At 49.5% G+C, this 26,722-nt stretch overlaps 2 protein-coding genes across 3 annotated transcripts in view; both read left to right on the top strand.

Annotated features, from left to right (window-relative positions):
• Nucleotides 1-7,065, top strand: part of SLC23A2 (solute carrier family 23 member 2) — a 50,948-nt gene extending 43,883 nt beyond the window's left edge. Inside the window, exons 13-16 of the mRNA XM_033081037.1 lie at nucleotides 631-760; nucleotides 860-997; nucleotides 2,051-2,146; nucleotides 2,486-7,065. Of these exons, the coding sequence (XP_032936928.1) occupies nucleotides 631-760; nucleotides 860-997; nucleotides 2,051-2,146; nucleotides 2,486-2,718 (597 nt within the window). The 3' untranslated portion in view covers nucleotides 2,719-7,065. The remainder of the gene's footprint in view (nucleotides 1-630; nucleotides 761-859; nucleotides 998-2,050; nucleotides 2,147-2,485) is intronic.
• A 3,619-nt stretch (nucleotides 7,066-10,684) lies between these two features.
• On the top strand, nucleotides 10,685-26,062 carry RASSF2 (Ras association domain family member 2). 2 transcript variants are annotated; one of them, XM_033081431.1, is made up of 12 exons: nucleotides 10,685-10,766; nucleotides 11,234-11,398; nucleotides 14,347-14,422; nucleotides 16,434-16,509; nucleotides 17,291-17,442; nucleotides 19,586-19,674; nucleotides 21,193-21,341; nucleotides 22,229-22,330; nucleotides 23,036-23,087; nucleotides 23,712-23,833; nucleotides 24,628-24,725; nucleotides 24,887-26,062. In XM_033081431.1, exons 3-12 carry the CDS (start codon nucleotides 14,367-14,369, stop codon nucleotides 24,954-24,956), a joined length of 966 nt encoding a protein of 321 aa, XP_032937322.1. In that variant the 5' UTR covers nucleotides 10,685-10,766; nucleotides 11,234-11,398; nucleotides 14,347-14,366; the 3' UTR covers nucleotides 24,957-26,062. The 2 variants fall into 2 exon arrangements, with proteins under 2 accessions (XP_032937322.1, XP_032937321.1); XM_033081430.1 differs by having other exon boundaries at nucleotides 14,309-14,422.
• The last annotated feature ends 660 nt before the right edge of the window (nucleotides 26,063-26,722 follow it).

Raw genomic sequence — 26,722 nt, 5'->3', positions numbered from 1 at the left:
TCTGTGCCAGGGGACCTGCAAAGGGCTTTTCTAGAAACCATCTTAATGTAAAGGAGTTTTTGTTGTCCCTGGGGCACCTCTTATGGCAGCAGAAGTCTGTTAAAATACCAACTGCTCAGGTTTATCCAACACCCCTGCACCACAGAGAATCACTGACTGCTTGAATTTCGAATGCTTAAAATAAAACTGGGAAGGAAGTGCAGGCCCTTGGTTTCAGTGTTAGCACAGCCTTGATTTGCATTCAGCCCTGGTCTCTGAAGGTGTCACAAAACCAGCTGCTAATTTAAGTCTAAAAATCCTGCACCTCCTTCCTTTGTGGTGTTACAAACCACCACACCTGCTAACTGTTCAATCTGTTCCCCTGTCCAAGGGCAGCAGCACATGGAATTGATTTTCTTTTTTCCATTTGCCATCTCTCCTCATTGTGGTTTGTCCATTTTGCTCTCTCACCAATTTCCTGGTGATTGTGGCAGTTCCAGATGGTTTTAGGGCTGAGCCCTCCAGCACCAAAACAAAACACGCGGGAGCTGGGAAGGAGCTCAAACGAACACTGACCAACAAAACAGAACACCAGGTGTGAGCTGGGCTGGGAGCACACCTTACCCAGTGTCTGTCCTGTTTTCCCTGCAGGTTGGGAGCCGCAGGGTGATCCAGTATGGAGCAGCCTTCATGCTGCTGCTGGGCATGGTGGGCAAGTTCAGCGCTCTGTTTGCCTCGCTGCCCGACCCCGTGCTGGGCGCTCTCTTCTGCACCCTCTTTGGTAAGGGAGCTTTGTGCTCCTCTTTGCTGCTTCTGAGCATTTTGCTGTCCTGGTTTTTTTGAAAGAAAAGACTTATCTAAAAGCTGTTTTTGTGTTTAGGGATGATCACAGCTGTGGGTCTGTCAAACCTCCAGTTCATCGATCTGAATTCTTCTCGGAATCTCTTCGTGCTCGGCTTTTCCATTTTCTTTGGGCTCGTCCTCCCAAGCTATCTCAAGCAGAACCCCCTGGTCACTGGTATGTCCTCCTGCTCCTTCACAGCAGCATTTGTGCCTTGTGCCCACATGGAGAATCCATCCAGGTGCAGTCATGCAGAGGAAACCCAAGGCTGTACATCCACACGAGCTGTGTGTGTGTTCAGAGAATTCATTGGGAGGTTGAGACCTGCAGGGAATGTTCAGTGGGACACAACTGAAGCTTTCCTGCTTTCTCTGGGTGCATTGTAGAGCAGTGGAAGGAGGCAGTTACCAACCAGGCTGAAAGAAAAACTGAAAGGGTGAATGTGAGCTGTAAATGATGTTAAAAGATTAAAGGGAAACACCAAGGCAGAGTTTGGAAGGTGGGGAATTGTTTGGGAGTTGCAGCTTTTTGTCACTCAGATGTGTTCTGAGTGTGAATTTTACTTTCAGTGAATTCCTTTGCAGGCTGTTAGTCAGATTGTAACCTTGAGGAGTTCACTGGGAAGATTTTCTGTTTAAATGCTCCCCTCAGCAGTGGTCATGCCAGTGTGTGTCACCAGAGATGGACTCAAAGGAAATATTTCACTGCTTTGCATTTGTTTGGGGTTTTTTAAACAAAATATTAACTCACTTTTCTTTCCACTATGCCTTCAGACCAGGATTTAAGGGCATAGCTGTCCTGCTGTGAGTGGTTAGAAAAGTAGATCCTTTAAGCTTTATGTGGTTAATGCAGTGTTCTTCCATAACTGGGGCTGTGAATTCTTGCCCCTTTAGAAAGTAAAGATTTATAAAAATAATTATTCCAGTCTCCACGATTTCACAATCTGAACGTTTCTTTTTCCATTTCATCATTTTCTGCTTAGTTCAGATTAGTTGTGTCTGCAGTAGGAACTTAAAATGGTGTTTTGTGATATTTTTGTGAGCAACTGAGAGTTCCTGAGGTTGCAGTTTGGGGAACAATGTCCCGTGGTGGTGCACTGGGTGGAGGTTCTTCTGCACCAACCCCACGTGGCTTCCTCACTGAGCTCAGCAGCACTGCTCCTGCTTGGCCTGGGTGTAGATCAGGATGTGGATGAACAAAAGCCCAGCCAGGTTTTCCCTGTTGCTGCAGGAATAGCAGGCATTGATCAGGTGTTGAACGTCCTGCTCACCACAGCCATGTTCGTCGGGGGCTGCGTCGCCTTCATCCTGGACAACACCATCCCAGGTGAGCCTGAGCTGTCCTTCCCTGGCTGCCACAGCATTCCCTGGGCTGGGGCAGGAGCAGGAGCAGGACATCCCTGCTTTTGGGGCTGCCTGTTTCCACACAGAGTCCTTACACCTTCCCCTGAGAATCCTTCCCAGGTTAAAATTAAACCCTAAAAACCAAACCAGTCTCCAGGAGACAGAGTAAAATTGGCTTTGATATCCAACCTGCTTCCATTCAAGAGGAAAAATTTGACTTGACTTCCAGTTACAGGTGTCTGGAAGATCTTGTTTTAGGCCTGTGTATTCATATAAAGATATCCATACATATACATTCTTCTCCTTTTATTTTGATGTCTAGGAAGCCCTGAAGAAAGGGGAATACGGAAATGGAAGAAAGGGGTTGGTAAAGGAAGCAAATCCCTGGATGGCATGGAAACATATGATCTGCCTTTTGGCATGAACTTCATTAAAAAATACAGATGTTTCAGCTTCCTGCCCATCAGCCCCACCTTCATGGGATACACGTGGAAAGGCTTCAGGAAAAGCAGTAGCTGCAGGAGTTCAGATGAAGACTCAGAAGCTACAGTATAGCCTTAGCTGAAATGATATTATCTAGTTGTAGTCAAAGATGTATTTGCAGTTTCTTGCTGATTAAGAAGCATTAAAATCTATGTTTTGTATATCTGCATTTAAATTCTGGAACCAGAGCTGAGACAGATTTTAAAAAAAAAAGAAAAAAAAAAAAAAGCTTTTCCTGCTGTGGGTGGTGGGAGCCAGGTCTAGTGTCTCTGTGGCAAATCCTGCTGATTTTGGGAAGTTGTAGAGAGCTGTGCACCTAAGTGTTGGTTTGAAATGGTTTAGGTGAGGTGTGGAGGTGCTGCTGCAAACCTTTTGTTTTTATGGTGATTTTATTGAAGCCCTCAGTTTTGGTTATGCTGAGAAAACTGAACCTTGGAGAAAGAGTTGGGGGGAAGAGAGAAGAGGAAAAAGATTTCCTTGTGATCATGTTAATTAAGTCCCATAGATGCTGTTCTGCCACTCAGTGATTTGCACATTCCGTGTTCTCAGCGCCCTGGAAACCGGGCTCAGCTGATGCTGGCAAATCATGAGAGTTCAGTTCTGAGTTACCTGTGATTTCAGTGGCACATCCAGTGCTCAGAAGGAAGTTTCTGGAATAACTTCACCCTTGAAAACCTTGACTGGCTCAGTGCTGCAGCCACTTTATTTTACTCACAGCATTTCTCATTTTTGAACGTTTGCTTTCCCCACCTGCGATTCTCCCAGCACATTACAGTGCCCAGGATTTCTTTCTGAGGCTGGGATGGGAAACCTGAACTCAGACAGGACCTGGAGGCTGTGTTTCAGTTCAGTGCCTGTGTCCAACAAGGTGTTTCCTGCCAGAAATGCTAATTAGCAGCTCCAAGCAATTAACAGTTGTTCCCTGCAAGGAAAGCCGCGTGCTCCAAATGCTGCCGGCACTCCTGGCTTGGCTCTGAGCAGGGTTTGGTTTTTTTTTTTGCTGATGCTGCACAAGACTCATTCTTCTCCTCTTGTGAGGCTTCTCCAGAGGCTGTTTCCTACTGGGAAGGGGGTTTGGGACAGCAGAGACACTGCACCTGCCAGCCTCACCCACTGGATGGGTTCACGGGTATTGGGTCCAATCAGGGCACCACTCAGATCTCTTTTTTTGTTCCTGGAATAGTCTCAGCTCTGCTGTTATGTGGGTGTTCATGCTCATCATGCATTCATGATTAACAGTTTTATTCCTGTTTAATGTTCTTACTATTGCAAGTTAGTTTTAGACTTCAGTGTGGCCCCAAAAGCATTTTCAGCTGTGGAGATCATCAGGGAAATGTTGTGTAATGTAATTTCAAGGCCAGTAATGCTCTACGGTGCTTGCGTTTTGTATTCCTGGAAAACCATAACAGTAGATCCTGTAACCCCCTGATACATTTATCCAAGTTTGACTACTGGACAGGAGCACAGGAACTCTGTTTTCTCTAAGTCTGCTCCCAGGGGAATTTGTTCTGGGTTATTGAAGCATGGACGGGTTGTGGGGTGGGGAGGGCAAGGACAGAGCTTGACGGATCAGTACTGAGTAGTGTAGAGTGGGAATGATTCTGTGGATATCGTTCTCAGCATGCCATGGCTGTTTCCACAAACTGTTTTATCCCGCTTTTCCCATGTCCAAGCATGCCTTTGTTCCTGCTTCCTTTGGGGAACTTTCAGTAGTTTGCAGTCTTGGTGTCAGTTGGACTCGAGAGCTGGTCGGAAGAGTCGTTGTGTAGTAGATGAGGTTGGTTTGCCTGTGAAACAGAATCATTTTTGCTCATTTTTCAGTCTTTCCTCTCCAGGTAGTGAGGTGTTGGACACAGTTTGGGTGTGGGGCCCTCTGCTCAGTGGCACAAAGCTTCCAAATTCCCCAGCTTTCCGTGCAACCAAAGATGTGTGGCAGAGGTTTAAAATACCCATGCAAAAGGAAAACACAGGCCACGACCTGAGGGCTTGTGGTGATGTCAAATGCCAAAGTTGGTTATCCTGTAAAAGTGGAGAAAGGGAGGAAAAAGCTTTTCATTTCCAGCTAACTCCAGAGAGAGGAGGGGTTGAGAGCAGAGTTTGTCTCTCTCACCCTGTTGAGGGAAATCTGGGTGAGTTCTCAGTGGAGGTTCCCAAGACACTCAGAGTCCCAGGGCAGCAAATCCTGGGATAGTTCTCTCTCCTCCCTGGAGCAGAACACCCCTCCTTCCCACAGCACTCCTCAAGCAGGTGCAGTCCAATTTTCTGTTGGATTTAATTCTTTTTGTGATTTGTGCCCATTCCCCTGCCCCCCTGGTCCTGGGAAGCAGCTGGAATTAGGGTCACTTGATTCCATTTGGTCAGTGGGACAAATCCCCACCTGTTCCCATGGTGAAAGGTGAGCCCTGCACTCTGGAAGTGGAGGAAGGGTTGGGCTGAGATGGGCACAGGGGATGTGGGAACAGGAGCTCCTCTGTCCCCTCCTGGGGCTCCTGGAGCCCTCCCAGGGGGATGAGAGCAGTGCTTTGCTTTGGGGGGAAATCCCTGAGTTCACCCTGGGTTTGTGAGATGCAGGGGCGATTTTGGACCTTCAGTCCTTGTCCCACCTTCCCATTCCCTGGTCCCTTTTTTTTCCCCTGGTCCCTTCTTCTCCTTGTCCCTTCTCCTGGTCCCTTCTGGGCACATTCCCAAGTGGCTACTGGGAAGTTTCAGGGAGCTGGGTGCCCATGGTGGTAGAGGATGAAGCTGCAGTTTTGGGGAGCATTAAACACGAGTTGTGTGTGTCCAGGTGTAACTTGACTGCCAATGCAGTGCTGGATTTTCCTCTGTCTTTCCCTGCCTTTCCAACAGCCAAACTCCAACCACCCAGGGAAGGCAGCAGCTGAGAGGTGAATGAAGAGGCCATGAGAAGTTTCAACCAATTTTGAGAGGGAAGGGCAAATATTCATGGTAGAAATCTCATTTTGTCATATCAGAGATGGTATCAGTGTATACAAAGTAACTTGGGATTTTTGTAATTGATATTCTCTTGTACTTTTTTTAGGTTAAATTAAGGGTTCTTGCTGACATGTTGAAACACATTTTCTAAAGCAAATACTTGCAAATTATGCCTAGAGAAATTTAGGTTTCGTAGCTGACAGCTATGACTGATTCACGTTGTCATATCGGAGGGACTTGACCACGTACCTCGCTCAGAAAGCTCAACCTTTTCAACCCCAAATTTGCTTTTATTGCCTTTTAATACTGACTTGAAATATGACAACTTGGTTTGTACATGAATATTGCAGTATTTTATTTCCATATATTAAGAAAATAACATTTCCGCTCAGGATAACGGCGGCGCTTTTCCTGGGAGGGAGTGGTATGAGTGTCATGACAATGTCATGTGATGGTAGAATTTCTTCATTGACGAATCTATAGTGGTTGTGTATACTTTATTTACCCATGTTTGTGTTCCTACCCAAAACTGGAGGGTTTTGTTGTTTCCTCCCTGCTGAGCCCTCGGAGCTTCCAGGGCAGAATTGGAGAAAAGCTCTCAGTGGTGCCCTGAGGAGCACCAGTGAGTGTGACCCATCCTTTACACCCCCAAAAGTGTGGAAATCCTGTCATTTCGGGTACAAACAGCACCCCAGGCACTCGTGGTGGCAGAGCCCCGTTGCCTGCAGGTTTGGCTGAGCCCTTGGATGCCTCCACCCCACCTGAGCAGCCTGTGCTTGCCAGAATCGCTGGGTTGATGTGTGCAACGCCTGTGTGAGACCAGCATGACCTTCACCTTGCTTTTTTGTGGCCTTCTTCAACCAAAAGCAGCTTTTCTTTTCCCCTTTTCCTTTCCTTTTTCGAAGCAGGGGCACTGGGGGGGGGTCACTGGGTGCAGTTTCCCTGCTTTGGGGGAGCCCTCAGGGCTGGGTGAGAGTTGGGATCAGTGGTGGAGCCACCCCCGAGCATTCCTGGCTGGAATTCCCGGTGGGCTGTGGCTGTGCAGGGACATCCAGGGTGGCCTCTGCCCTTCTGGGCAATCCTCGTGCTGCCAGTCCGAATAATTCCTGTATTTGTCTGTTAGAACAACCTCTGGCGTAACAAACTATTGACTGTTCTTAGGCGGTGGGGATAAATTTTGTTTTCTCCATGACTTTTTGTGACTGACTTTGGCTGTAAAACTTTTTTGTTCAACAGCAAAAGTTTATTTGGGGAGGAGGGGGGGAAGGGGTGATTTTTTTTTTGTTGTTCTTGTTCCAAGATGTGTAATTCTTTTATGGAGTTTTTTTTATTATTCCTTTTTTTTTTCTAACATTGCTTCATTAAACAACTAAATATTTAAAAATGTAATATTTGGACCAGATGTTGTGAATAATAGTAGATAAAGCTATTTTATTCTGTATTTTTAAAGCTGTTCAGTATAAATAAACGCGGGCATAGATGCAGTGTGGCAGTGTGGTGTCACAGTTCCTTTGGTGGAGAATCATGGAATGACCAGATCCTGAAATTATTTGGGTTGGAAGGGACCTTAAATCTCATCCAGTGCCATGGCAGGGACACCTCCCACTGTTCCAGGGTGCTCCAGCCTGGTCTTGGACATTCCAGGGATCAGGGGCAGCCACAGCTCCTCTGGGAATTCCATCCCCACCCTCACAGAGAAGAATTCCTCCCTAATTGATTGATTTCTTCCCAATGGATAATTAATTTCTGAATCCAGGTGGTGGCAAGACCCAGAGGTTTTGTAGCAGTTGCTGCCCAAAACCACAACCCCCAAATTCCATCCAGCCCCCAAATGACCTCACTGCTCTCATCTCACTGCTCCCACCATGTGGACACGTGGGATTCCTGGGTTTATGGCGGAGAGGCACAGCTGCCTGCCCATTCCTGGGATTCCCTGCCTGTTCTGGGATTGTTCTGGGATTCCTGCCCATTCCTGGGGTTCCCTGCCTGTTCTGGGATTGTTCCTGAAATTCCCTACCTGTTCCTGGAATTCTTCCTGGGATTCCCTTCCTGTTCCTGTGGTTCCTGCCCATTCCTGGGATTCCCTGCCTGCCTCTTCTGGGATTCCTGCTCCTTCCTGGGATTCCCTGCCTGTTCTGGGATTGTTCCTGAGATTCCCTACCTGTTCCTGGAATTCCTCCTGGGATTCCCTCCCTATTCCTGTGATTCCTGCCTGTTCCTGGGCTTCCCTCCCTGCCCATTCCTGGGGTTCCCTGCCTGTTCTGGGATTGTTCCCGGTATTCCCTGCCTGTTCCTGTGATTCCTGCCCATTCCTGGGGTTCCCTTCCTGTCTCTTGTGGGATTCCTACTCCTTCCTGAGCTTCCCTGCCTGTTCTGGGATTGTTCCTGGGATTCCCTGCCTATTCCTGGGATTCCTGCCCATGCTTGGGGTTCCCTCCCTGCCCATTCCTGGGGTTCCCTCCCTGCCCATTCCTGGGATTCCCTGCCTGTCCTGTGATTCTTCCTGGGATTCCTGCCTCCCTGCTCTCACTGAGGCACCTCCAGGTCCCCCAGTGTGTGGCTGAAGGAGCTGAGTGTCTCCTGGCTGGTCACCACCTCTGCTCATCCCTAGCTCTCGTTTTTCTGCAGCAAATTCCAGGTTTAAGCCCGGAGCACCAGCAGGTTACCTGGGAGGGGTTGGGAGCTGGGCACACCTGGCTGAGGGTACCCAGCCCCCAAGGGAGCTGCTCCTCAGAACCTCCCAAACTTGGATATCCATGGTGGAGTGGGATGGGAACTAAAACAGAAAAAAAAATCCAAATCCACAGCGAGAGGCTGGGAGCAGCTGTGGGCTCAGAGCCAGAGGAGCAGCTGGGAGCAGGGCCAGGGATTTCTGAGCACTCCAGGTTTGGGGCTGTGATGAAAACCTGATCCTAATCCTGGCTGATCCCCTGTGCTGCAGGGTCACAGCTCAGGCAATAATTGTGTTTTCTCCTCGTGTCTTACCCGAATCAGCATCGACCCAAGGTGAGCAGATCCTGGGCAGGATCTCAAAACTTGGGGATTTTCAGAAACACTCCCACACAGGGGAGGGAATCTTGTGACAGAGACAAGGTCAGGGACGAGGAGAGGCCTTTCCAGAGCCACATCTCTTCCCATCTGGTTTCAGAGCTCCCCTAACAGCTCCCAGATGCTCCCACACCAACACAGATCCAAGAGTGGGATATTGCTCGGTATTTACTGGCAATCAGCTGGGGGGGCTTAAAGCTCAAACCATGAGAAGCTGCCAAGGTGGAAAAGAAGGGATTTTGGCTGCTTGCTTGGTCTGGGGGGAAATCGTTGAATATTGGAGAATTTTGGAGCTGGTGCTTTATTCTGGGGCCTGACTGAGGTCTTTGGCAGCAGTAAATCCATCCAGGATCATGGTTTGAAAGGCATCTGCTGTGATCCCTGCGTGGCTTTCAGCACAGAAATGCTGACTCAGCCTGCAGAACAGGTGCTATACTTTTTGCCTTTTCCTGGGGGGTTTTCAGCAGCTTGAGGGGTGGAAGTTCTCTTCTCCTTCCCCATGGATCTGTGCTCACCCTGCTGTGGAGGCAGCAGCAGCCTCACAGCTGCAGGGAGCCCTCACAGGGCAGGAATGGGTCAGGTTCCTTTTATTTGCTAAATAAATCCCCCATCCATGCTCCAGCCTCCCCCCACCGCCTGTGCTCTGATGGCAGTGAGCAGAACATGGCAAAAATCAGCATTTAACCCCACTTCTGCAGCTGAGATATCCCTGTGCACCCCCAACCCCAGATTTAATTTTATTTTTCTGTTTGCATCCACCCCACAAGCTGAGGGTCAGGGGAAGCTCTCCCTGTGTCTGAGGCTGAATCCCTGGGGTTTGGGGCTGGCTCCATTGTCCTCTCTTCCCACCACAAAGGGCCTCTCATCCCTGCCAGCCCTCGAGATGCTGCTGGAATATCAATCCTGACCCAGCCCCGCTCACTTTCGCCGAGTCAGTGCTTCCCTGAGCCAGATGGCTCCTCCAGAACTTCTCATATTTTACATAGAAATTCAAAAAAATCAAGGAAAAAAGGCCCATTCCAGTCTGTGCCTGCACAGACGCCTGTTTGGCTCAAGAAGCTGCTTTGATTATTTCTTTGTTTTGGGGTTGTTTTTTTCCCTTTCGTGTGGGCTGTTTCTAGGCAAATTCCTTAAAAAGAAAAACAGCCCAGAGAAGCCACAAAGCACTGGGAAAGGTCAGGAGCAGACAAAGGAGGAGGGATATGGCCCCTGCTCCTCTGGAATAGAGCTCCCCCCAACTCCCCCCAAAACTCTCCCCAGGGTCCTGGGGCTGAAGGGGCAGGATGGGACCCTGATCCTGGGAATGCTGAGCTTCAGCTCCAAGGAAACTGTGACCCCCAGCTGTAGCTGCTGCTTCCAGACTGATTTTATTTTAATTTATTTCCTCCTCCATCCCCTTCTCAGGGGTGGTTTTGGATCCGGGTGCAATCCCAAGGCTGAGGTTGGGCCCCTTGCCCACCACAGAGCAGCCAAGGCTCTGCCTGCACGCCTCTGGCACTGCACTTCCCAGGATTTGGGGCTTTTTAAGGCAGAGAAAACCACTCCAGCCTGCGTGATGCAGCCCACAAAGCTCCCTCTGGGAATTCTGGATTACAAGAACATTTCCAGCCTGGCTGTGTGGGATGGGGATTCCTTTGGGATTCTGGTGTTGGCAACGAGGTTGGAGAATCCCTTGGGATTCCTGATCCTGACATCGGGAATGGGGAATCTTTTGGGATCCTGATTGTTATAGTGGGGATGGGGCGCCCTTTGGAGCTCTTTTTCTGGCACCAGGGATGGACAATCCTTTCAGATCCTGGTCCTGAGTTGCCACCCGGGTGGAGCCAGGGTGTCCTTAGGGAACACAGAACCTGCTCCAGGGATGTCTCCGGGATGTCCGGGCGGGGACAGCCCGGCTCCCTGAGGGGCATCCTTCGGGTCCCCAGCCCTGGCACCCGGAAAGGGATCCCGGAGCCGGGCTGTCCTTCGGGATCCGGGTTCCGGGATGACCCCGGCTGCGGGAGGGGGCGTCCCCCGCGCTGCCACCGCCGGCCCCGCCCGCGCCGCTCCCGCCCCGCCCGCCCCGCCCAGGGGCGGCCCTACGGGGGCACCGGCTGCGAGCGGAGCGGCACCGCCACCGGCACCGGCACCGGCACCGGGTGAGTGTGGGCGGGATGGGGCGTCCTCACCTCCATTCCCATCCCGTCCCCATCCCGCTCTCCATCCCCGCACCCTGCGCTGAGCCGCGCCATCGCCCTCCACCCGCAGCCGCAGCGAGCGGAGGCGAAACCCGCCCGGAGCGGGGGGGACCCGGCCCCAAACCCCGGGTGTCACCTCGGCACCCCCGAGTGCCCTCGGCATCGCCCTCCGAGCTGGGCTGGAGCAGCCGCAGCGCCCGTGTCTCCCACCCCGATCCCGGCACCTTCTCGCCCTGTCAGCTCGGGACAGACCCGCCCGCCACTGTCCCACCACGAGCCCTGGGGACACCGGCTCCTCCCCGAGGGCTCCACCCCGAGTGCGGCCAGTGGGTCCCCTCGCCTGTCCCCAAGGGACCCGCCACCCCCGCGGCATCTCCTGGTGACTCCACCAGCGCTCAGCGCTCCCTCCTTCCCCTCTCCCCTTCCAGGACGGAGCAATCGGGCTGGAGAACAATAGCGGCGCTGGAAAACAATGGAGCAGCCGCACCTCCCCGCGTAGGGATGCGCGCCGGACGCGGGGCAGGAATCCCAGCCCAGGAGTAGCGGCCGGGCCGGAGGCAGCGCCGGCAGCAGCGCAGGATCCGCGGGACGGGGTGAGCTGAGCGCTCGGCCGCGGGGTCCGGTCCTGCCCCGGCCGGGGGAGGCTCCGCGGAGCCTTCGGGTGATGCTTTGCGATCGAAGCGCCCTTGGGCCGGGTAAAAGCCGCCCCGGGCTGCGGGAAGCGGCGGCGCTGGCGCAGGAGCGAACATCGCGGCCTCCCGGGGACAGGGATATTCCCACAATCCCTCGGCTGCGCCAGATCCGCGCTCCCGCCCCGGCGGGGGATGCCGGGGATGCTCCCGAGGCTCCCGGCTGCTGCGGGGAGCGGTGGGACCGAGGCAGCAAAACCCCCCAAAACCGCAGATTTGTTTGCGGGAGCAGGGAAGAAAATCGCTGTGTTGCTGAAAACGCGTCTTTGGGAGGGTTTGCCACTTTTTTCCGTGTTTTGCTGTGTTGGAGCTGTGCACGTCCCCGGGAGCTCGGCAGAAGCTGTGGATGCGGTCAGGCGCTCTCAGGATGTGGAAGGGGTTTCAGGAGGTTGTTTTTAGGGAGGGGAACAACTCTGGGCTCCGTGGGGTCCGTCAGGCCCAGGAGCAGCCGAGAGAAGGCAGAGAGGGGCGAATCCTCCTGGCACGGGGCGTTGGTCTGACCTGGAGCTGTGCTCAAAACGCTTTGGAAAGCACCAGGAGAGGCTCAGCCGGGCAGGAAACGCGTCAGCAACGAGGGGGAAACTGAGGCACGGAACGGCCCCAAACTGCCACGCTTGAGCAATGGAGTAACTTCCACTTTGCCAGCGCTTTGATTTGGGTGATCTCCAGCCTTTTCCAGGGTGATTTCCAGCCTTTTCCCAAGCCACGGTGGGATACCGGGGGTCAGCAGCGCCTGGGGAATCTCCAGGAGCCGCCTCTCCCCTCCACTCCCAGCCTGGTTCTCTCCAGACCCAAAAAAGGAAGAATTTGCCCCTTTCCTCAGCGCTAGGAAGGGGATGTGATGACGGAGGAGAAGGTGGCAGAGCCGGGGCGTAAACAGGAAACGACTCCTCGGCACGGGAGGATGAACCTGCATTTTGGAGCTCCCCTTCCACCCCAAAACTGGCCCTGTTTTGTGGCTGCAGATCCCCTTCGAGAGAGCTGGGACTTCGGCTTTGCCCCTGGGCATCACCAGGATGCTCTGGAGCAAATCTCCGAGTGGTACCAAAGGCTCCACCCTGGGCTGCTCTAGGATGTTTTTTTTCACTCACTTTGGTGTTTTTGCTGCTCTAGGAAGGCGGTTTTTAAACTCACTTTGGTGTTTTTGCTGCTCTAGGACGGGTTTTTTTCACTCACTTTGGTGGTTTTGGCACCGTTTTCGCATCTGCTGTGTCTTCCAGAATGTCCCCAGAGCTTTTCATCTCCTGCCAGGAGACACCACGAGGGGATGCTCATTCCTGCCATTCCTGCACCTCACAGCTGGGAACCCCCAAATTTAGGGCTCCACACGCAGCTGCTGCTCCCCAAAACCCCAAGGGTTTGTCCCAAACCCATAAACCAGCTGTGAAATTCCATTTTTGATGGATAAACAGGATTATTCCTGGGTTTGTTCCCTGTGGGAGGATTGATGGAGGCAGGAGAGGCTGCTGCTGGGGTAGGAGAAGGGTTGGTGCTGGATTTTTCCAAATTTTGCCAAAATCCTCATGCACCTCCTCAGGAAACCCACAGCTTTGTCAGCTCTTCTGCGATTTTTCGGTGCCGATTTTTTCTTCTGCTTTTTCTCCTCTCAGACCCAGAGCCCCAGGGCTGGGCTGGGCTGATTTCCTGCCCTTCCCCTCCAGCTCCAGCTCCAGCCTCGTGCGGGGTTTCAAACCTGCCACAGAATATTTTTGCTGTTGCAAATCCATTTTTTTTTTCTCGGGGATTAATCTCAGCGTGCAGGATGGAACCCCGTGCAGAGGCTTTAGGGTTTAGATTCATCCTCTGACCGGTTTTACCACCTTGGCCTGGATTTTGGTGTGGAATTGGGTTTTTTTTCGTTCTGGAAAAGGGTTTTTTTTGTCTCAGGGGACGGGGAGGAAGCACATGGCAATGTGGGAGGTGGGAAAAAACAGCGGCTTGTGGAGCAAATTCTTTCTGCTCACCTCAGTTTCTCCTCTAGGAGAAGGGAAGGGAGGGAAAAGACCCTGAAAAATGAAATCCTGTCTAGAATTTCAGCCAAGGAAAAGCACGACCCCAGAAGCCCTTCCTTTGTCATTCAAAACCATCCCAGTTCCACATTCTCTGACACCCGATTTCCAAACTGTTCTGAACCCATGAGCACCCCAAGCCCTCCACCCCCAACCCCGTTTTAATTCCATTTCATATTGTCCAAAAATCCCACTTGAGACCTAAGCCAGGGCCTGCCCCAAGGTGGGATTTTAGGATTTTAGGGACTTCCCAAGCGTTTGCATGGCCCAAAAATCCAGGTGGGGTCATAAAAAAAAGGCTGAAGAATCAGCTGAGCATCTCTGCCTTGGAAAATTCATCTCTGGTCCCGGGCTTGGGATGCCCAAGGATGCAGCAGGACCTGGACTCGCACATTTGAAGTTTTTTAGGATGAAAAAAGAGGAAAATAATCAGAGAAAATGAACAATTTCCATTTACCCCCCTCCCTCCCGCAGCTCTGGCGTCCCTGGGACACCCGCGGATGCTCCAAATGCAAATTTAGCGTAAGGCTAGCTCGGCGGGGATTAAATTTTCAGTGAGTTCTCGGTGCCTCCGCCCTTATCTGATCTCCTCCTTCCCCGGAGCAGCCGCACCGAGCCCCGCCCGCACCTCCGGAGCCTCTTCCAGCACCGGGGGGCGGGATTTTTATTTCTATTTTTGGGTGCTTTTGGCTTTTTTTTTTTCTTTTTGTGGGGGTGTGATTTCTATTTCTATCATTTCTATAATTTCTATAATTTCTATTATTTCATTTCTATTATTTCTATTTATTTCTGTTGTTTCTATTAGTTTTGCTTCCCCCTGAGCTGTCTCTGGTTCCCCCGCAGCTCGGCTCCCATGCCCGGGGATGGAGCTGGCCGGAGGGGATGCGGTGCCCTGCGGGAAGGACAAATTCATCTCCAGGTGAGGCCCGGGGGCTTTGCTGAATTCCGGGGGATGGGGATGGGGGTGGATGTGCTGTAGGATGGGTAATCTGCGGCCTGGAATGGGTAATAGGGTGTGTAAAGTGTTATCTGTAACAAATATACAGTATATAGTAATGCCTATCACTATCTAACAGCATATAACCATATCTAGCAACATCTATCAATAAATAAAAATATCTAACAATAAATAAAAATATCTGACAATATCTAACAGCATCTAACAATATCTGACAATAAATAAAAATATCTAACAATAAATAAAATTATCTAACAAGTAGTAATACCTGAGAACATCTAACAGTATCTAAGGGCATACAACAATACCTAACAATATCTAACAGCATAACACTATCTAAGAAAATCTAACAGTGTATAACAATATATAACAATACTGACAATATCTAACAATACCTAACACTATCTGACAATAAATAAAAATATCTGACAATATCTAAAAGCATATAACCATATCTAATAATATCTAACAATATCTAACAATACCTAACAATACCTAACAATAAATAAAAATATCTAACAAGTAGTAATACCTGAGAATATCTAACAATATCTAAGGGCATATAACAATACCTAACAATATCTAACAATATCTAAGAAAATCTAACAAAATCTAACAATATATAACAATAACTAACAATATCTAACAATATATAACAGTACTGACAATATCTAACAATACCTAACACTATCTGACAATAAATAAAGTATCTGACAATATCTAACAGCATATAACAATATCTAACAATATCTAACAATAAATAACATTACAAATACAATACACACTGTATTAGCTATGTCCTTTAACATACAAGAGTTCTTTGAGCTAAATACATAATTTATTAATTTATATATGTAATAGATATAAAAATATATAATATATAGATATAACAATATCTAACAATACATAACAATATATAAATATAACAGTATGTAACATTATAAACACATATATAACATTATAAATACAATATATAATGACCTATAACATACAAGATTTCTTTGAGCTAAATATATAATATATTAATTTATATATATATATATAAAATACACAATATATAGCAATGTGTAACAATATATAATAATAGAACCATACATAATACATAACAGTATGCAACATTATAAACACAATATATAACATTATAAAAAGGCAATTTCCTTAACAAGAAAACAGTTTTGGGTGGGATTTGAATTTTGAATTTTTGATTTGAAATTTGGATTTTTCCTTAGGAGTATGGCCAAATGCTCTAAAACATCCCACAAAAATGGGCTTTGCTGAAAGAGTCCTGATTAATAATTGTTCTTCAGTTCTTAGGGAAAAAAAAAGTGAAAAGATTCCTGGATTTAAGGGAGATTGAAAAGGAGATAAAGCAGAAATGTGAAATTCCCCCCTCTCCTACCCCGAATCTCTGTGATTTGAGCTGGTTTCATTTTATTTTCATATCTGTCTTTATTTCCACCTTTAAAAATGTATTTTTATCTGGATTTTTGCCCTTATTTTTCTCTTCATTTGTATTTTTATCACGAGTTTGCCCCCGGAGCAGAGCTCAGAGCTCTGACGTGACCACCTTGCCTGGGATCACTCGTGACTCCAGTGTGACCCCCAGAAAATTGATTTATTTTTCAGCCTCATGACCAACTGCCCTGAGCTCTGATGGGGTTTCTTGTGCCTTTTAAGATTTGTGGGGACACAGCCACGGGGAGTTTCTCCCCCTAAATGTGGGTGCAAATTGTTGGACCTCCAGCAAAAACCTTCAACAAGGGAGGTCTGGAAAGACCCAAATGTGCCTCAAATTAAGGAATTTTTGGGTCCCCAGCAGCACAGTTCCTCACCAAGGAAGCAATTCCTGCTTTTCCCTGGATCAGCCCTGGGCAGCTCAGGGCTCGCTGGGTGTTGCCTGCAGCATCTCCCTCCTCACCCCCAACCCCAGCTCAGCTCTTTTTTCCCATTTTTTCCCATTTTTTTTCCCCAGGAATGAGCTGCTCCTGCACCTGAAGACCTACAACATCTACTACGAGGGGCAGAACCTGCAGCTGCGGCACCGGGAGGTGAGAAATGCCCCGGGCAGGGGGGAATTGAGGGAATTGAGACAGAGAATCAGGGAATTATGGAATGCTTTGGGTGGGAAGGGACCTTAAGTCAGTCCTGTCCCACCCCTGCCACTGTCACAGGGTGTTTTCAGGGATCCAGGGGCAGCCACAGCTTCTCTGAGAATTCCATCCCAGCCCCTCACCTAATATTCCTTCCCCAAATCCCATCCAAACCTGCCCATGGAATCCTGGATTGATTTGACCCTCCAGTGCCACCCCTGCCATGGCAGGGACAGCTCCCACTGTCCCAGGTGCTCCAGCCTGGCCTTGGGCATTCCAGGGATCCAGGGGCAGCTCCAGCTCCTCTGGGAATTCCATCCCAGCCCCTCCTCACCCTCCCAGCCAGGAATTCTTTCCCAAAATCCCATATGAACATGGAATGGTTTGGATTGGAGGGGACCTTGAGGATGATCTGTGGGTGGATCTGGACACCTCCCACTACCCCAGGGTGCTCCAAGCCCTGTCCTTGGGCTCTGTAAACTGGGGATGGATCCTCTCAGTGGAGATGGAATTGGTCCCTGAAGTCCCTTCCCGTTTCCATGTCCTGAGTTTTCCATGCCTTGTTCCCAACCCTGATTTGCCTCAGCACAGCTCCCAGGCAGATCTGCCCTTTACCATCCCCAGGAGCAAGAGGGACCCCAAAAAAATCCCACAACCACGGAAAATCTGGGTTGGAAAAGCCCTCCCCACCCACATTCCCAGCTTTTCCCTGAGCTGCTGATCCCTGTGTGTGCTGCAGGAGGAAGGGGAGCTGATCGTGGAGGGGCTGCTGAACATCTCGTGGGGGCTGCGCCGCCCCATCCGCCTGCAGATGCAGGACGACAACCAACGCATCCGCCCGCCGCCCTCCTCCTCCTCCTGGCACTCGGGCTGCAACCTGGGCGCCCACGGGTGAGTCAGGGCCACAGGCAGCCCCACAAACAGCAGGCAGCCCCACAAACACAGTCCCAAAAATACACTCAGGCAGCCCCAAAAACACACACAGCCCCAAAAATACACTCAGACAGTCCCAAATACACACACAGCCCCAAAAAATACACTCAGCCCCAAAAATATACTCAGCCCCAAAAATACACACAGCCCCAGAAACACACTCAGACTGTCCCAGAAACACACTCAGACCCAAAAAATACACTCAGGCAGCCCCAAAAACACAGTCCCAAAAATACACTCAGGCAGCCCCAAAAACACAGCCCCAAGAACACACTCAGCCCCAGAAACAGCAGGCAGCCCCAGAAACAGTCCCAAAAATACACCCAGGCAGCCCCAAATACACAGCCCCAAAAATACACTCAGGCAACCCCAGAAACAGCAGGCAGCCCCAAAAACACAGTTCCAAAAATAAACACAGTCACAAAAATACACTCAGCCAGCCCCACAAACACAGCCCCAAAAATACACTCAGCCCCAAAAACACAGCCTCAAAAACACACACAGCCCCAAAAATATACTCAGCCCCAAAACCATACTCAGTTCCAAAAACACACTGAGACTGTCCCAGAAACACACTCAGACCCAAAAATACACTCAGGCAGCCCCAAAAACACACACAGCCCCAGAAACAGCAGGCAGCCTCAAAACCACACTCATACATCCTCAAAAATACACTCAGGCAGCCCCAGAAGCACCACCCAAAAACCACACTCAGCCCCAAAAAATACACTCAGCCCCAAAAACACGCTCAGCCCTGAAAGCACACACAGCCCCAAAAATACACAGCCCCAAAATCATACTTAGCTCCAAAAACACACTCAGACAGTCCCAGAAACAAACTCAGACACAAAAAATACACTCAGGCAGCCCCAAAAACACACACAGCCCCAAAAACAGCAGGCAGCCCCAAAACCACACTCAGCCTCAAAAAATACACTCAACCCCAAAAATATACTCAGCCCCCAAAACACATTCAGCCCCAAAACCACACTCAGCCCTGAAAGCACACACAGCCTCAAAAATGCACAGCCCCAAATCCATACTCAGACAGCTCCAAAAACGCACTCAGTCCCAGAAACACACTCAGACCCAAAAATACACTCAGGTGACCCCAGAAACAGCAGGTAGCCCCAAAAACACAGTCCCAAAAATACACTCAGACAGCCCCAGAAATAGCAGTCAGCCCCAAAAATATATTCAGACAGACCCAAAAACACACACAGCCCCAGAAACAGCAGGCAGCCCCACAAACACAGTCCCAAAAATACACTCAACCCCAAAAACACACACAGATCCAAAAAATACACTCAGGCAGCCCCAGAAACAGCAGGTAGCCCCAAAAACACAGCCCCAAAACCACACTCAGATAGCTCCAAAAATACACAGCCTGAAAAACACAGAGCCCAAAAAACACACAGTGACCCCCAAACGCACACACACAGAGCCCAAAAACATTCAACCCCTAAACAGGCAGAGAGCCCTAAAAAACGTGCAGAGAGCCCCAAAAATATACAGCCCCAAAATACACAGCCCCAAAACCACACACAGAGCCCGAAAAATACACACAGGGACCCCCAAAAACACACACAGCCCGAAAGCATTCAGTCTCCAACACAGGTAGAGAGTCTTAAAAACCAAGCAAAGAGCCCCAAAAACCAGAGATCTCCAAAAACACACAGGACCCCAAAAAACACAAACAGAGAACCCAAAAACATTCAGCCCCCAAACAGGCAGAGAGTCCTAAAAAACGTGCAGAGAGCCCCAAAAACAAGCAAAGAGCCCCAAAAATACACAGCCCCAAAAACCAGAGATCTCCAAAAACACACAGGGACACCAAAACACAGACACACACCTCCAAAACCACATAGACAGCCCCAAAATCACAGAGGCACCCCCAAAACCTCCCCCCCAGCCCGTCAGGGTTTGTGGTTTCCCCACCAGATGCCTCCTCCAGGTTTTTTGTCCCAGCTGGAATCAGCTGGGGGAGGCGGGGGGGGGATGAGGGGCAGAAATTCCCTGGACCCCACACGGACACACAGACACACGGACAGGGACACAGGGACAGGACACACGGACACCCAGCACCCTCTGTCCTCCCCAGGTCGGTGCTGAAGCCCAGCACGCTGCCGGACATCCCGGGGATGGACGGAGACGCCGCGCCCAGCACGGAGAGTCCCGGGAGAGGCGCAGGTGAGCCGGGCTCGGACCCACCACGATCCGTCCGGTTTTATTTGGGAAAACACAAACCAGGCTTTGTCCTTCACTCCACACTCAGTTTCCCATCGTGCTCCCAAAGCACCTTGGATTATTTTATTCATTTTTTCCCCGGATCGTGCAAAACCCGATGATTTTTTTCCAACCCCAATAATTCCCTGATTCCCAAGGGTTTGTTTCTCGGGGAAGGGGCAGCAGTGAAATGTGGTGGAGCTTGGAAAGGACCGAGGGGATGGAGCAGAGATCCCTCGTGGGATTGCAGGGAAAAGGAGGAAAAGGAGGATGTTGGAGCTTCCCCTTCCCGTTTGGGAAGAAGAATGGGAGCATTGGGAAGCGTTACCATGGGGAAGTCATCGCTGCCTCGGAGCGTTTGTCCCCAGGGTTTGTCCCCTCCCGGCTCCTCCTCTGTAGAGGAGGACGAGCCTCGTTAACCCCTTGTTCTGAGGAGCTGAGCACAGGCTGTCCCACGGCAATTCCCGCAGGGAAAACCCGCTGAGTGCATTCTGACCCGGCAGAAGTTCTGGTTTCTTGGGTATTTTTGGGGGGTTTGGGGGTAGAGAAGGATGAGCTCATCCTTTCAAGAGAAGCTGAGCCAAACTTGATCCATGAACCTCCATCTGTGATCCTCCAACTTTTTCCTTTTTCTTCTTGCTCTCCCACTCACAACACTTTCCTCCCTGTAATTAAATCTTTCCCAGGCAGTGCCCACCCCACATGGTTCCCTTCAGCTTTATGGCCTCAATCCTCTGCCAGCACATAAGGAAAAAAATCCTTTTATTGTATTTTCCCCTAAAATCCAGTAAAAATCAGTGCCTGGTGTGTGTGCACAGCTCATCCAGAGTGCTTGGTCACTGTGTGTGCAGCTGGAGCAGCTCCTGGCGGAGATTTCCTCTTTCTGCAGACACACTTTGGATTAAAACACCCAGAGCTGGAGCCTGAGAGGTTCATTAAAAATGGATGAAGAGCTGGTTTATAATAATCTGGATCCAAGCCAGTTTTCATGCAGAGATCTGAGGCTCTGCCCTCGTTTGCCTGCTCTCATTAAAGGGAAGGAGAACAGAGAAAGTTAAATTATGGAAAAGAGAGGGAAGATGCTTGAGTTCCAGGTGGCAGCAGGGATTTAGGTGGTTAATTCTGAATTAATGACCTTCCTCAGGAGCTGGGGGACAATAAACAGGTTGCTGTGTCCTGGGAAGTTTGTAGGGATGAGAAGTTTGTTCTTGGGGTGGGGGGGGGACTCCCAGGGGCTGTTTTGCAGCAGGAAAATTCTGGAATCATGGAATCTCCTGAGTGGGAAGGGATCACAAGGATTTTGGACCCAGGACACACCAACAATCCCACCCCAAGCTGGGAGCATTGCCCAAAAACACCCGGAGCTCCAGAGGAGAACCCCGGGTGGTTTTCCCGATCCGTGCATCCCAGAGGAGAGCCAGGGTGCTCCCAGTGTCCCAGTCCCCATGGCCAGGGTCCCGTGGGTGTTTTGGTGTTTTGCAGCCCCCAGGCCGGCGGAGGAGGCCCCGCAGCTGATGAGGACCCGCAGCGATGTCGGGGTCCGGCCCCGCGGCAGCGCCCGCACGCCCGGCGAGCAGCGGCGGCTGCGCCGGCACCGCTTCTCCATCAACGGCCACTTCTACAACCACAAGGTGAGCCCATGCTGCCTTGGGCATTGACTTTGACATTTTTCAGAATCTCTACTACCTGGTGTGTAACATCTTATTAGGTATGTACTCCTTTGAAAGCAAAACCAGTGAGTGATTCCAACTCAGAAACACATTTTTAAAAAAGAGGGAAAAATAGAATACATGCAGTAGTAGAAAAGAAAAACCAATGACAGAGTTGTATTTAGCATGGTGGTAGCAGTCCAGATGAAGTGCTCTTGTTGAAGTAGTGACCCTGTCCTCTGGAAACCAGTGAGTAAAGGCTGCCTTGGTGTTCCAAATCTCAGTTTTTATCTAGCATCTCCCAAAGGGATGATGGAATTTTATCAATCATGCAGTGGGACTCAATGGCCATGAACAGGAGATATTTCCTGGAGGAAGGATGGTTTGTGGAAAAGATCACTGCCCCACCTGGTTTTTAACAGATACTGATAGAATCCATACTGTTGCTCATTGCAACCCAGGACAAGGTGTTAGTAAGTTCTCTTCACAGGGTGGTTGGACAAAACAATCCCTTCCCAGCTGGAGAATCAAGGACACCCAGTACCCAAAAAGCAGAAACAACAGCAAGGGAAAGGGGGCAAACCATGGGGCTGAGATTTCACAGACTGGGGCTGTGGTTGGATAATTGACCCCAATGTGTAGAAGAGCCAAAACTTACAAAAGTGTAAAACTCATGACCAGGATCCCATCTTGGATTGCACTTGGGTGCAGCCCCAGCACTGCCCATGGTGTATCCTTTCAACAAATACTGATTTTATTCCTTTAGTTCTGCCTAGTCTGTGTTCCAGCTCAGCTTCTCCAGGCTCCAGAGCCTTCCAGGATCCTGCTGGGATCCGGGCAGGGCTCTCAGAGCTGTTTGTGCCCCACAGACCTCGGTGTTCACTCCCGCCTACGGCTCTGTCACCAACGTGCGCATCAACAGCGCCATGACCACGCCCCAGGTGCTCAAACTGCTGCTCAACAAATTCAAGGTGAGGGCTGCACCCTCCCCTCAGCACTCCCAGGCTGCTCTGCATGCAGCCTGTGGTGTGGTTAAAATAAATATATATATTTTATATATTTATAGTTTTATATATATATTTATATATATGTATAAAACTTGCATTTGGATTTAATCTATCTCTATCTCTATCTCTATCTTTCTATATCTATTCATATTCATGTTCCTATGTTCATATCCTATTTTCTATTCTCTATCTATATTTCTATTTATATTTCAATCTATATTTCTATTTCTGTTAATGTTTATATTTTTATTCATATTTATATTTATATTTATATTTATATTTATATTTATATTTATATTTATATTTATATTTATATTTATATTTATATTTATATTTATATAAATAGAGCTATTTATATTATTTATATGTAATTTACATCCAGATATTGTATTTATGAATTTTTACATATAAATCTTTTTATTATATATATAACATCTTTACATCATATAGAAAACATTCATTCAGATTATATGTATATACCTGAATTTTTATATATAAATATTTATATGTATAAAATATGCATACAGATTTTATAAAATATGTTAATATAAAATATTAAACAAATAATATAATATATAATTTTATATAAATATATATTATTTATATATATGTAATGAGTATACCAGGGCAGAACCTGTCCCTTCAGCAGAGCTTTGTATCTCCCCCCAGATTGAGAACTCTGCAGAGGAGTTTGCTCTGTACATGGTGCACACGAGTGGAGGTGAGTGCCCCAAATTACTCCAGGTGTAAGCACCCCAAACCCCTGTATGTCAACACCCCAAACCCCTGAACATGAGCTCCCCAATCCCCTGGGTGTGAGAGTCCCAAACTCCTGGGTGTGAGCACCCCAAACCCCTGGAAGCGAACATCTCAAACCCCTGGGTGTGAGAGTCCCAAACCCCTGGACATGAGCGCCCAAAACCCAGGATGTGAGCTCCCCAATCCCCTGGGTGTGAGCTCTCCAAATCCCCACACATGAACACCCCAAACCCCCTGGACATGAGCACCCCAATCCCCTGGGTGTGAGCACCCAAATCCCCTGGGTGTGAGCTCCCCAATCCCCTGGGTGTGAGCTCCCCAATCCCCTGGGTGTGAACACCCCAATCCCCTGGGTGTGAGTACCCCAAACCCTTGGATATGCGTGCCCCAATCCCCTTAGTGTGAGCACCCCAAACCCCCCAGATATGAGCACCCCAATTCTCAGGGTGTGAGCACCCCAATCCCCTGGGCATGAGCACCCCAAACCCCCCAGACACGAGCACCCCAAAGCCCGGTCCGGGAGCGCCCCAATCCCCGCGGCTCTGCCCCTCGTTCCGGTGCCCAGCCCGCGGTTCTGGCGTTGCAGAGAAGCAGAAGCTGCGCGGCAGCGACTTCCCGCTGCTCGCCCGCATCCTGCAGGGCCCCTGCGAGCAGGTGTCCAAGGTGTTCCTCATGGAGAAGGACCAGGTGGAAGAGGTCACCTACGACGTGAGTGTCACCCTTGGGAAATCCCGGGGGGGTTGCAGGATCGTGGAGTGGTTTGGGTTGGAGGGACCTTAAATCCCATCCAGTGCCACCCCTGCCATGGCAGGGACACCTCCCGCTGTCCCAGGTGGCTCCAAGCCCCATCCAACCTGGCCTGGGGCGCTTCCAGGGATCCAGGGGCAGCCACAGCTTTTTTGGGAATTCCATCCCAGCCCCTCCCTGGCCTCCCTGTGAGGAATTCATCCCTGTGAGTAGATGCGTGCTGGGGCTGCAGGAGCTGCTCTGCTCCTGCCTCCCTCCGTGGAAACTCCCGATCCTTCGGGAAACTCCTTGTTCTGTGTCCCACGAGCAGCTCCCAGCCCTGCAGTGCCACCCCGAATCTGATCACGGTGCAGCAGTTTCAGAGCAGCCAAGTTGTTGTTTTTCCAGCCGGGTGGGAGCGGCGCCCTTGTGCCATCTGCCGGCTCGCCGGGCCGGCTGTGCTCTGAAATCCCGGATCAAACCGGGCACTTTTGGGGTGAATTTGGGCTTAAGCAGCTCTGAGACTCTGGGGAAGCTCAGACAGAGCTGCCTCTCGCAGCCAGTGGGTGAATTAAAATAAATAAACCTTAGGTGGATCTTTTTTCCAATAATTATCCAGTGCTCACTTGTTTGCACAAGCTGATGGTCATAAATATCTTTTTTTTAGGGTTTGCTGCAAAATTTTGGGATCCTTGGTTAAATCTAAGGAGAGGATGGGGTGGGGGTGCCAATTCATCACCCTCTTCATCATTTCCTGCTGCTCCTCTCCCACCCAGGTCGCCCAGTACATCAAATTTGAGATGCCCATCCTCAGGAGCTTCATCCAGAAGCTGGAGGAGGAGGAGGATCGGGAAGTGAAGAAGCTGAAGCACAAGTACGTGGGGCTGGGGGGAATGCCAGGAGGGAAGGACATTCCTGAGGGGCTGCTTTGGTCCCAAAAAATTCATTTATGTAGCCCTGCATCCCCAATGTGGGGTTTGCATTACTGCAGGGTTTTCTTGGACGCTGAAAAATCCCTTTTTCCCTCGTGTCCAGGTACTCCATCCTGCGGCTGATGATCGAGCAGAGGCTGGAGGAGATTTCCGAGGGCCCGACGGCGATGTGAGCGTCCGTGGGATGTGCTGCAAAAAATCCCAACCCTGAAACGCTCCTGGTGTCCATCTGGAGGGCTCCAGCCCCAAGCCAAACCCCCTCCCACGCCTTCATCCCTGCAGAATCCTCGGGGGGCTCTTCCCAGGAAGAGCTGGCGGCAGCTTCAGCCAAAACCTTAAATCCCTGGAAAGCACAGGGAGGAAAAAAAAAAAAGACAACGACAAAAAAAGAGGAAATCTGTGAGCAGCACAAAGGCAAGGATGGAGCTGAGTGAGAGCTGCCAGCAATCCAGAGCTGGAATTTTGAGGGCTCAGTTTGGAAATACCTGGTGTGGCTCCTGGTGAAGGACCTGCTGCAAGAGAGCACAAAAAATTCCTCTTTCTTTTTTTTTTTAGAGAAAAGCACATTCCTACCGCAATAATTCACAGGTGTTGGGAGGATTTTGTAAATCCGAAGGGTTGGCTGAGATTTTCGGGGGGGATTTGACCCTGACTTGGGGGCTCACAGGTGGATTTCCAGCACAGGAGAAAATCCCATTTTTTCTGGCGCCTTCCCCAAACCTGCATCTGGTTGTGCGGCCCCCTCGGTCCCCCGTTCTAATTTGCACTAATATTTAGGGATTTTTAAGAAAACCGTGATGTCAAACCTCTCTGGAAGCTGTAAATGCCAAATAGCACTCGCAGGGATGCCTGAGGGCCTTGAGCATCTCAAGGGATGCTGGATGGGCAACGGGGGAAGCAGGAGGAGGGGGAGGCAGAAATAAAGAGGATTTTATTTTCCAAATCTCATTTCCCAGCGGTGCCAGCAAATTATCCTGGTGAAACCAGCAGCTGGAAAAACTTCTTTCCTCCCAGGCTAAACCAGCAATATCCATTTTATACCTCGATGTGAACTAAACCTCTGACTTTTTCCCCCACCCCTTTGAGTTTTTGCAATGCATCTTTGTAAATTTTTTTTGTTTTGTTTTTAATTTTAATGGTACCTTTTCCACCTTTAACTCACCTTCAGGAAAGTGTTGTACAGCGAGAGGAGCTTTTGATGTGTTTGAAGGATGATTGTGGCACTGCTGCGTGGATTAACAAGGAAATAAAATATGTAGCAACTTAATGCAGAATGAAACCCCCTGAGTCAGAGCCTAGCTTGTCCACAACAAATCACTTTGTGTGGATAGAAATGCCATGGAAATGAGTAAAAAAATGAGATGAGGGTAAAGAGTAAAACCTACCTGAATCCCAGTGGAAAGGTTTCCCAATGAGAAATGCACACAACTTCTAAATTTACATCTAAATTTCTGCAGGATTTTTGGGGAATATTGGAATATTGGGGTGACATGCTCTGACCTCTAGTGTCCTTTAAGGACATCTGGATCAAATAACCTCTCTGGGCTCTCTGGAGTGAGCTGATGAAGCATTTCACTATTATAAACCGCACCATTTTGACTAAAATTTTGGTCCGAACCCAAAGTGCGGCTTATAATCAGGTGCGGCTTATATATGGACAAAGAATGAAAAGTTGCTGTTTTAGTTTGGAGGACAGGTGTCTGCTGAGAAAGGCAGGAGCTTCTCTTTGAAATGGAGAATGGAAACCCCCTCCCTCCAAATTATTAGAATTTTGGAATCAAGGGGCTTTCAGGCAAAGATATGGGAATTAGGAATAACAGTTCTTTTCTAGGGAAATTAAAATAGAAATACAGAATTACAAAGTAGTACTACTGACACCCGTCAGGCAGGGTGTTGGCAGCAGTCCCATCCCATGGTGGCTGCATCCTCCTGCAGTGAC

The sequence above is a fragment of the Catharus ustulatus genome, chromosome 27, assembly GCF_009819885.2.
Source record: "Catharus ustulatus isolate bCatUst1 chromosome 27, bCatUst1.pri.v2, whole genome shotgun sequence".
Lineage (NCBI taxonomy): Eukaryota > Metazoa > Chordata > Aves > Passeriformes > Turdidae > Catharus > Catharus ustulatus.
The sequence above is the reverse complement of the archived record's forward strand: the minus strand, read 5'-3'. Positions and strand labels throughout refer to the sequence as shown.